Raw genomic sequence first — 12,109 nt, 5'->3', positions numbered from 1 at the left:
AAATGACTCAAGTGACATTATGGCGTACAGAAAAATCTATATTCGGAATGTCACCCGTTGTTTGACGTTGTGGCTGAAATCTCTCACTTGTGAAATGAAATGAACACAATGGCTACAAGAGATCGCCTACGAGTGAAAGACAATGAGCAAACGACAAGTGCTGTCAAACTGTCGGCTATGATTTCAGGGTGTTTTCAGCCGCAGTAAATGAGAGGGTGAGGAGCTAGAGCCATTTTTGGATATTTGTCCGTTTATTTCAGGGTTGAGTTCATTTCTAAATTATCTCGAGATTTAAGATTACAGTCATTCTTAATATCAAGTGTAAAAAAAAGAATCTAAATGCAAAGACATAAGTCTAAATGCGAATAAGCGATTTATCGCCTTTTTTGCATTTAAATGCATCTCTGAGAATTCAACTTGGCTACAAGTGACTTGGCAGACAGGATATCTACAGGTTCAATTAAAAACTTTTTAAGATCTTTTAATACCACTTAGAGCTGGATTTAATACCAATTTCATGACCATACTAGCAAAAATAAAACCACATAGCAACACTGAACTGGCGGCTGCACTTAAAATTATTGCGTGTTCCATACAACTGTACATTGGATTATCGACGAAACCTTACTTGGTCCCAAGAAGAGGGTCTCGTCTCGTGTATTATTGGGTTAGGACATTTACTGTACATTGGAGGGGGTTGGGTTAGGACATTTACAGGGGCCAGTAACTGCGCAAAAAACAACGACTTGAATACAAAAACATTTCATATATCTAATATTATTTCATCTCCCGACAGCCGGGATTGCCCCCCAAGATGTTTTTATACCTGTGCCAATAAAATTTAAGACTTTTTAATACCTTTTAAGGCCTTAAATTGAGAATTATAAATGTAATACTTTTTAAGACTTTTTAATACCCCGCAGATACCCTGAGCGGAGGCCAGCAGTGTGGAGTGTATTGTTGACTACATGAGTAAGTAAGTAACAACAAAAGCAGTCGTTTCTTCCTACTAATTTCCCCATTGAGTTCAATTGGAAAATTAACACTGTAAGGAGAAGCAACCATTCCATGTGTTGTACTGTAGTTGTTATGTAATTTTTATGTCCATTCATCTCACATGGCTGAAAATACCCCTTGAATTAAAACTAACAATGTGCTCTTGGCATAATCATTGTGTCAATTCACATCACATTCAGCAACAAAGTGCAGCAGGGCCAAAACACCACGCAATATCACTGCTGTACAAACACCTTGAGCCTCACTTTTAACGGGAGAAATAGATCAACTATCCCAAATAGAGACGGGATTTCACAGAGGGAAAAAAGTTGAAATAGACCACAAATAATCGGGAGACTTTAGTAACGTGCAGCTGGATTTGTCCGTTCTAAAGGTCCGTTCTAGCCGCGTGTGTTCAGAGACGTGTGCTGACATGCTGCGGGAGCCCAACCAGCAACTCTCGTTTACACACTGCCACAGGCTGCCGACATGACATGGCCTACAAGTAGCTGCACATCGTACGGTGAGTGTGTGGGTGTGTGTGTGTGCGTGCGCAGTGCACACACGTGCATACACACATGTGCTTGCGTGTGACAGGTGCTCAAGCGGCTGTACTTGCGTGTGTGTGTGTGTGTGTGTGTGTATCAGCATGTGAAAGAGAAGTTAATCATGAGAGAACAAGTGAGATCAAAAGAGAGTGAGTGAGAAAGAGTGTAGAGAAGGAAGGGGAACAAAGCCACAGAAGGAAAGAGAGAGAGAGAAATGGGCGTGTGTGTGTGTGTGTGTGTGTGTGTGTGTGTGTGTGTGTGTGTGTGTGTGTGTGTGTGTGTGTGTTCCAGTAAGACAGTAAGTCCAGTATGGCTAGATGAGCAGGTTAGAAAGCTGATGTCCATCTGTTAATTATTCAACACCAGATCGCTCTACAGGCTTGTCAAGCGCGTGTGTGCACGTGCACACGCACGCGCGCACACACGCACGCACACACACACACAAACGCACGCACACACACAATGCTTAGAGTCAGCATACCAGTTTTGACAAAAGTCACAACAATCTGTAATGGCAGACAGTGAGTGACACGCAGCCTTCAGTTCCTTGAGTCCTATTGATGTAATCAATTCGGGAGTAACTTTTTTTTTTTTTTTTTGCCTTCTTTTTTCCTCCGCCTTCTTTTTTTCTATGCTTTTCTCCCCATCCCAATTTAGTCGTTATGCCAATTCCCCCCCTCCCCTACCTGGTCGTTGTGCGCATGTTCCCCCTACTGGTCGGTACAAGGGAACCCTGAAGTCTACCACATGCTTCCTCCGACACATGCGGAGACAGCCAGCGGCTCTCTTTTCACCTGGCAGCGAGGACTCTCATTGGTGAAGTGTAACGCGTGGGAGGTCACGCTGCCTTCACCACTTCCTGCCTTTCGCTGAGCAGGCGCCCAGACCTGACCTGTAGGCGTCGCTGTCCACAACGCCAGATTACCACCCACGACTTCCCTCCACCTAACCCAGCCAAACGAGTTAGTATGACGATCGGCCCAAGCCGCAGGCAATGCTGACTCCGGGAGTCGAGACCGCAGCCTCTTGCATTGGTGACGAGCACAATCTCCGCTACGCCACCCCGCCCCCACCCGGGGGAGTAACTTTTATGTCAACCGTTGAGTCGTGCAAGTGATTTTCCATGCTGTCATCATCTCTGTGTCACATACCTCTGACTCAACAATTACGCCTAACTTTTTGTTTTCACTTGACTTGGCAATTCAAGTTAGTATTATTCGAGTGAGTTTCGTGACGGTTGAACCCAATGACCCCAAAAAATGGATGGTTGATATTCACATGACTTTGGTAGGATCATGTCAAACTAAACACATGAATAAATAAAAGCGTGTTCATACACCAGTGTACAGGAAGTGAAGTGTTCTTCTAACCTGGGTAGTAGTCAGTGTACAGGAAGTGAAGTGTTCTTCTAACCTGGGTAGTCAGTGTACAGGAAGTGAAGTGTTCTTCTAACCTGGGTAGTCAGTGTACAGGAAGTGAAGTGTTCTTCTAACCTGGGTAGTCAGTGTACAGGAAGTGAAGTGTTCTTCTAACTTGGGTAGTCAGTGTACAGGAAGTGAAGTGTTCTAACCTGGGTAGTCAGTGTACAGGAAGTGAAGTGTTCTCTAACCTGGGTAGTCACAGTGGTGGATCCGCCTCTTCTCCAAGTCGGGGTTGTTTCGGCGGTTGTAGCGGACGGGCATGGTGGTCTGGCTCGGGGCAGGGGGGAGGCCGGAGGCCGGGCCTTGGACTGGACTAGGGCCGTTGGCCAGGGGCAGGCTGCCCGAGCTGCCGCCCGGGCTGGGGGTGCCGCCGCCCGCCATCTTGGAGGCGATGGTGGCCGCGTAGGAGGGAGGAGGGGACATGGTGTGGATCAGCTCCTTCTGCCTGTCGGGGCTGCCCGGCTCAGAGCACGGCGGGGAGGGGGGCAGGTAGGGCAGCTGCTGCTGCTGGATGAACTGGGCGTGTGCGTGGTGGGCATGATGGGGGTGTGTGTAAACAGTGGCGTTCATGCCGCAGTAGGAAGGCTTGACAGTCTGTTGTTGTTGTTGGGAGGTGGTGGAGGAGGCGGCTAGTAGCGACAAGTCGTGGAACGGCGCGTGTATCGCTGAGGGACCTGCGTTGTGTGGCGTCTGGTGGTGATGATGAGGATGATGAGGATGATGATGGTGATGGTGATGATGATGATGCTGCTGCTGCTGCTGAGCCTCCATCCCGTTACAGTGAGGAGGGTCCAGGTCAGAGTTCAGGAGCTGGAACAACGAGCCGCCGCCATCGTCGTGGTGATGGTGATGCTCAAACGGCGACGTCATTTCCTGTTTCACAAATACCTCCACCGCCGGGTCACTAGTGGCACCGCTTCCCGATTGGCTGAAAAGGCTGGTGAACTCTGGTAACTCCGATAACGCCATGGTTACAGCGGAGGTTTCCATCATGATGCCGCCCCCGTTGCTATGATGCCCAGGGGCACCCCCGCAATCTGTCGGGGTGGTGTTGTGGGGGCAGTGAGGGTGGGGGGCGGCGGGGGAGAAGGACGGGGCAGCGGGCTCTGTTTTGACCTGTGCCACCAGACCCCCGTGGGCCTGGGGGTGGTGATGGGGGCGTGCCGGCCGACACAAGCCCATCCTCAGGTAGGCGACGTCGTGGAGGTAAAGGTTCATGTTGAGCGTGTACGGAGCCCCGGTCTGGTCATCGGTGAAGAACTGATCCACCCCAGACGAGCTGTCCCTGCGACACTTCTGCTGGGGAGCAACGGGGAGGGGCTGGGGGGACAGATACCTGTCTAACTCACACTTAGCCTGGAGAAAGAGAGAGAGAAGGGGGGGGGGGGGGTTTATTGATTGATTGAAAAGTTTATTTAACTGATTGCAGAATGGGTACAATACAGTACGGCTCAATACATACAATTGTTAAGGGGATGCAGACCAGAGAAAGACTTTAGTCTTGTTTACATCAGGGTCCCCCATTTTCAATTCATCATAACATATATGACACACACGACATACAGATAGACAGTACTGCTACATCTATACATTTATGACATACCAGATTTGCAAATACAGTAACTGTTTGTGATACAAAAAGTGTCCAGAAAAAGAGTGTATATACATTTGACGTAGAAACTGTACATTGGAGGAGGTTGGGTGGGGGTTGTGTGTGTGTGTGGGGGGGGGGGGGGGTTGGGTAGGGAGGGGTTGGGGGGGGGGGGGGGGGAACACTGTACAACTGTACAAGCAAAACTGTACATTGGGATATTGACAACCATACTAGGTAATTTACATTGGATGGGGGGGGGGGGGGGGGGGGTAGAGTTGCTTCTCATTTCATAGACTAAAAGAAACCTTGATGAAATAAAAGTGAAATAGGCTGTGATTCCATCAAAAGAATAATGCAACAAAGTCAATATTGTTCTATATACACGACAGGGTTGCTCAGCCAAACCACCAAGCAAGGCAAGTGATCCTAAATAGTCATCATCATCCTGAAGCTATTCAGAGATGGATATAGGTTTGATAGGGACAAGTCAGTCACCACTCAAACATGTATCAAGTAGTCATCGATGCGTGGCTGCTACATTCCCCCTCCGCGTGTGTAAGTCTGAACTCATAAACCTGCCGACAACAAGACCTAGAGTGGAAGAAGTGGAACAGACCATTTAGGACAGCCGGTGCAAATAATTTACCTATATAGAACTATGTACGGGATTTCCCCAGTTATGAGCCAACAAAGATCGATGTGCAGCGATGTCTGGTATGCAAATCTGGTATGTCATAAATGTATAGATGTAGCAGTACTGTCTATCTGTATGTCATGTGTGTCATATATGTCCTGATGAATTGAAAAATGGGGGACTCTGATGTAAACAAGACGAAAGTCTTTCTCTGGTCTGCATCCCCTTAACAATTGTGTGTATTGAGCCGTACTGTATTGTACCCATTCTGCAATCTGTTAATAAAGTTTTCAATCAATGTCATCAAGGGTGCATCCACCAAAAAATCCAGTAAAGGATGAAACAACATGTCAGTAATGGCTGGGTAACAACACCCATATATTCCTCCCAGTTAGCCGCAGTGTGTTTGGGGGGCTGCGCTGTGCTGGACTGACTGCTGGGGACGAGGCTACTATTTCTAGTGGCTGTTCCTCCTCTACCAGCTGTTAGGTATCCCCCCTCACACAAGTGTCTGGCTCCGGAGTTGCTGGGACCTTTCTGTCCGAGGCTGGAGTCAGTTGTTGCCGTGGTCTGGTGGCTGGTGCGCATGGAAGCCTGCAGAGACCAACTGCGACCAACTGGCACTGGGCTTCAGAGAGAAGCATGCAGCTGAAGAATGCGTGTGCAGTCGGAATAGCTCGGCTTCACGTTGCCTTCCAGTTGGCGAGGCATCCTCCTCTCATCGTAGCCCTCTCTTACTACCTTATAATAACGCATACTTAGTTACTACAACAAGTATATACGCAGCACAGAGTGATCGGATCAAAATGTGCACCTCTTGAAATGTTTAACAGACAGCCCCAAGTCTGCCACGCCCATTCAATGAAATCGGGGGGTTCCATCACAATCACAATCACAAATCATACGTCTGGCGTTTTCACCAAGGCCCAAAGAAAGTATGTTTAAATAAATGTTAATAAGAGATGATGATTACCTGTGTGTATTCATGCTGCTGTCCGCTCCTCTCCGTCCCTGCGATCTTGCTGGAGTCCAGGCCGAATAGAGTTGACTCTTCGAGGGAGAATAATCCACCGCCGTCGCCGGGCAGCGTCTGCTGCTGCTTCAGCAGCGGGTAAAAGGGCTCCTCCTGCCCGCTACCGCTCATCGTCAGTGTCGCCGCGGCCATAAAACCGGTGCAGCACCCCCGTAAATATAGATCTACTGTACCCCGATATCTGTTCTTCTCTCCCTGCAGACGCAGTCACGCAGATATGAAGTGTCGGACGCAGACAAGTGTGTGAGTCGAATGCGAGAGAGAGAGAGAGAGAGAGGGAGAGAGGTTTTGAGAGTGGTGGTGGTGGAGAGCACAGTGCTGTTGTTACATCTCATTCCACTTGTTTCATCTTGCATCGGGCCAGACAGTTTTGTATCTCTTATGGTGAACGGGCGGGGCGGTGCCACTGTATATACAGAAGATGCACCGCCCACCGAGCTTCTTTCAACGGGCTTTGATCATTCATTCACACTGGCCACCGCCCTACACAAAATCTGAATACATTCACAACATTGTTACAAGGTATGCACACGACAAGGACACGGTCGTTAATAGAGATCACAACAGTAGATAACTAGTAGATCTGCACACTTACCACACACCGTATAGCTGTACATTTTTTGAGCTACGGTATATAGTATATTATTTTATTATAGCCTATACATAGGCTACTTCAAAATAATAATTTGCTACTTAGTCACCCCCCCAAGTGCACCCCTATAGTCCATGGGCCAAGACCAGACATTTGACAGGTGCAAATTCTAGTAGTCTATTTTCAAAACGTACGTCTGTAGATCCTTTTTTGATATAACCTTTGCTGAGTGGTAGTAGACATAGTTTTAAGCCCATGAAAGAAAGTATATACCCTCCATCATAAACGGCTATGGACACGACCGGATGACTGTACCACCATGTAAAGCCAAATCGTTTGTAAGGTCCATATGAATATATAGCTGTGTGACAAATGTTTAACATTAGTAACTTAGTGCCTGTTTTTTTCTTTTTTTTTACATTATCCCTATAAAACCATTATGAAACCAATTGACTCGCTGGCATTTCAGCCGACATTAGTCTTTTGGAGGCTGTAGCGGACTCAGTCCTAAAGATAGAGATATAGAGGCATCACCTGAAACCAGACATCTTGAGAAATATGTAGATACCAACCATTCCTAGCTTACAAGGAATCTTAAAGGTAGAATCTGTAATGCAGTCAAACAGCGACCTCTAGGCAAAAGAGACCTGTTTGGTATTGTGGTTTGTTTACATTTGTTTATTTTGGTCTGATTTGTGGGTTGGAGTTTAGTTACTTATGTCTTGGCAGAGCCTGAGGCAGGGACGTGCACAGGACTTTAGAGGGGCAGGTGCCCAAAGGCTGAAAAGGGCACTATACCTGTGTGTGTTATAACCGAGGATATAAAAAAAAGAAAAAAAAATTAAGGCCCGATTTTTAAGGGCCCTTTTCGGGCGGGGGGGCCCCCCTTTTTATGCTTTTTGGGGGGTTTTGGTGATCAAATATTGAACTATAATAATCAGTGCAGGAGCTCATATCTTTGAAAGACACTTTTATCACTGACTTAAAAGGCCCATACATCTCCATAAATGTTCAGGGGGGAGGGAATAAGTGCTTACCCTACAGACCCCAAGAAGTGCTGTATATTCTGTATTGTTTAATATAAATGCATTTTTTATTCCAATCCCGATTTGTATTTGAGATTCCCAAATCCCATCGGACTTGACTTCTTCGTGTCCCTCAATGAGTGTAATACCAGCATTCAACTGTATGCGCCACAGCGGTTTCTATCATCATCACCACCCACGCTATGCATAAAATATATAGGTCCGCGGAGAGGCACGCTGAGGAGGCCGTGCAAACTGCAATGGAATATGGGGCATCTCTCTCTCTTTACCTAATAGTTTGATTCTATCCTGACATTATTCAGTCGGAAGGGCAGTCTATATGCGTAACGGTAAAAAGAAAAAAAGAAAGAACATTTTTTTTTTAAAGGGCACTTTTTTTATGAGGCTCAAAAGGGCAGGTGCTCAAGCACCCCTTGGGCTCTATGTGTGCACGTGCGTGGCCTGAGGTGTGGCCAGCAATAGCCCCCCCGCCCCTCAACTCCAACCAACGGATCGGACAAAACCAAAACATGTAAACAAAGTGTAGCACCATGCTGTCATATTGACTAGAGGTCGTTGTTTGACGACATTAAAGATTCTACCTTTAAGCACAACAATTTTGATGTGGAAAAAATTAGTATGGCCACCCACAACAGGGTCCCTTGACAATCTCACCTCAAGATATTTGAATGAAACTGCACTTATTAGAAACACAAGTCTCATCATGTAGCAAACATGTCCAATTTGTTAGTCCTGTGTAGTTTAGGGTAAACACTATTGTTTTAACACAACAATGTTACAATAGTATTCCAGAATTCTTGAAAAGCGCTTTATAAATCAAATGTATTATTATTATTTTTGTTATAAACAGTCTTTGAGTTGTGTAACGGGGAAGCCTGTGGGTATGTCCACAGTCACGGAAACAGGTGTGTTGACGTGTGGCAGTGCGGGCTGGTAAATTAAACTCACTTCCCCATAACAGGGTTAACAGACGCATAGGTACGGTAGTTAGGAGTGAATTCACTTCTTAGTGCAGCGGCCTGTGTCGTCGCCCGCGGACGCGGGAGCCCCCTGTTCGACTCCCCCTCGGGACATTAACATTTAACATCAAACACAACGCAGACCAGTATGATCCGTCACAGTTGCATACGTTGGATATACTGTATATGTAATGATGAGACTCCTATATGGCTCCAAAGGGCCCAATTTCATGAGGCTGAGAGCCTAGAGCAGTGGTCCTCAGCCTGGGGTCGGGAGACCCCCGGGGTGCTTGAGTGGGTTCCAGGGGTTCCCCAGGAAAAGGGGGAATAGGCCTAGTTTAATTTCACAACAGTATTCCATTCACTTGAAGTTAGAATAGGAGTGAACTATTGTGAACATTGGTTTCACTTTCTCCACCGTTATTTCCTCAACTGCAGTATAGAAAGCCATATAATTCTAGACTAAATCATATCAACGACTAGTACAACTAAACCATACACCTAAAATCTTATCAGAAGAGACAAAATTGTATGAAATGGAGGTCCATGGCCTGATGTGTATCAATTTGGGGGTCCTTGACATGAGAAAGGTTGAGAAGCACTGTTCTAGAGGACACAATATATAATTGTATACAGTGAAGTTAAGTTTATATACAGTATATATTAACACATTGACTGCCAGCTATTAGCCTCATCCTGTAGTAGCTACCGCTACCGCCACCGCTGTAAACGATGGGAGTCGCTCACCTTGTTTGCAGGGCTATAACTATTTAAATATTATAGCTATGGATGCAATACTATGGCCCATTTGACATCAAGTATCTATCGTTCAAGATGTGAAAAAGGAATATTTTTCCATCAATACATTCCCGTTTTATACCGTGGTGAATATAAGTATGGTTTTAGAGCGGTTTAGGGTAATTCCTGGGAGGCTAGTAATAGGCCGCAACGCACATTATACTTAATCCATTGGCATTTCGTCCCTATACACGCTACAATTAAAAATTCAAATGCATATGATCGGTATATTATGTTCCATCATGCATGCATGAAAGGGGGGGGGGGGGGGGTCGTTTCTGATTAATTGATTGTCAATAACGGCATTCGTTAGTACAACAGCATACGCTGATCAGGGTGATGGCTATGAAAACAATGCACAACCAAGCTGAAATTGACGTTAAATTGCTCTTACCTGTGGCCGGTGGGATTCCAAAAAGAATATTCAAATTATTTGATTGCCATCTGCTAGATCGTATGTCCATTTGGGCCACGACATAACCCCCCACAGCATAATGAATCGGGCGTCCCAAAAACGATTCAATGCGATCAGGGTGAAGCTCTTGATCCACGTTACTAGAAAACTCCGCCCGGATGACTTTCATTGACGCACAGAGAGATAGTCTCAAATGGAGTGCAACATCGGCCGCATACCACCAGGCGGCGGTATTGGACCTTTGCGATCTCAGACCCATTCCCTATGATTACACAGCCTTCCTGGATGGATTATGAATGGAAATAGCGAATAAAAGAAATAACAATAAAAAATAACGAGTATACTCGTTGTTGGCATCCAACGATTGGCGGCCAATAACGAGTATACTCGTCGTTGGCGGGGAATGAGTTAATAAATAAAAAAGAAGTGTCACTATATTGAAAGTGCTACTATGACCAATCACATCATCCCACATGGAATGCTATTTGGCTCTTTGGATCCACAAGAAGCTTTAGTTGTACCCAATGTATGCAATTCCAAGTTTGTTCAGGAGACCACAGTATGCAGAAATAGGTATGATATACCTTTTATTTTTTTATATATACATAAAAATAACATCTTTGTACAACAATGACTCTAAACTCCATATTTTATGAAGGTGAGACTATTGTGGGTCCAATGAGCCCAATCATATTCTGATATTTTGAGGTGTGAGGTCAAGGGACCCCGTTGTAAATGGCCATACTGAATTTTCCTAGTCAAAACCTTGGGAGAATATTTCAACCGCTTTTCTGTAAACTAAGAATGGCTGGTATCTCCAGATTAAAGATATCTAGTTTTCAGGTGATACCTCACTCTTTGCTCTATAGCTTTAGAATTTAGCCCACTACAGCCTCCAAAAGACAGCAATGTTTTATCTCAAACCTGCCCTCTTTTCTTGATCCTCCAATTACAACTGTTGCCGATAGGTCCATTACTGTTGATCCACCTGATCCTAAAGTGACAATGTTAAAAACACAAGATGTGATAAAACAGGCACTAAGCTACTTTTTCTGAAAGGTTATCAGACAGCAATCTATTCATTGCTATTCATGACCCTATAAACAATTTGGCACCCCAAAAATGTTGCCACCTTAGGTGGTACCGGTATTTGGTCAGGCCAATGTACTAATATGGTCTCAAATTTACAAATTATCTATTGATAGGGCATATCAATAATTAACATGCATTGTTTTAATTTCAAGTTACAAAATTATAATTTGCTTAAAAAAAATGTGTCGTATGATGTATTGGATAAATCTGTGAGAAAAGGGGGTACAAACAATTGACATAATGGACAGAGCATACCAATAAGCAGCGTTTTTGCAGTTTTATGTATATTCAAAATTGTTATTATTATATTACCATTCACAAAAAAAAGGAAAATATGACATAAGAAAATGAGAGTAGAGGGGAGGGAGAGAGAGAGGAGGCCTGACAGAGAGGAGGCTAGTCAACTCCAAGGCATTCAAGCCCCCGGGCTAACTTTAATATGACACCGATAAGAACACGAGTCTGAAATGATCAAGGTATGTGTAGCATGTCTATATTTAAAGCCAAAGGAGATTCAGCTCATACTAATCAAAGGCTAGGGAACTCTCGTGTTCTCTGTCTGAGACGTCGGTCCGACCACGCCATTTCATCTACAGCCACCTACACCGGCTTTACTCACAACGAAAGAGGAAATAATGATCGACGGACCTAATAAAACAGATGATGGCCGAGGGGGCGAGGCGCAGGAATTCTTGGCCTGTCAGCCAGGCAGGAATGTGGACAGTGGGAGGCAATGGGCCTCCGATTCTGGACCAGGGGAATTGAATGATTCTTTAGGAATCACACCTCAAATTATAATAAAAGAGAGGATAAAGAAGATGTAGTCAGAAAATAATAAAGATTTTAATTTTTTTTATAATAATAATAACAAACATACTACAGTTTACAATTAACTTTGTATATACAAAAATACAAGCGTTGGAAACAAATTAGAATTTAGCAAAATTTCAACAACATTTTTCCATAAAACCTATGCTCATC

The 12,109-nt window shown here is 44.9% G+C and overlaps 1 protein-coding gene across 1 annotated transcript in view; it reads right to left on the bottom strand.

Moving 5' to 3' along the window:
- The window catches only part of klf5a (Kruppel like factor 5a), a 12,699-nt gene extending 6,335 nt beyond the window's left edge, over window positions 1-6,364 (bottom strand). The window contains exons 1-2 of the mRNA XM_084321016.1: window positions 6,167-6,364; window positions 3,154-4,321 (exon numbers count right to left, since the gene is read on the bottom strand). Coding sequence (XP_084177142.1) covers window positions 3,154-4,321; window positions 6,167-6,358 — 1,360 coding nt within the window. The 5' untranslated portion in view covers window positions 6,359-6,364. The remainder of the gene's footprint in view (window positions 1-3,153; window positions 4,322-6,166) is intronic.
- Window positions 6,365-12,109: the final 5,745 nt, after the last annotated feature.

This window comes from Notolepis coatsorum (assembly GCF_963971535.1).
Source record: "Notolepis coatsorum genome assembly, chromosome: 9".
Classification (NCBI taxonomy): Eukaryota; Metazoa; Chordata; class Actinopteri; order Aulopiformes; family Paralepididae; genus Notolepis; species Notolepis coatsorum.
The sequence above is the reverse complement of the archived record's forward strand: the minus strand, read 5'-3'. Positions and strand labels throughout refer to the sequence as shown.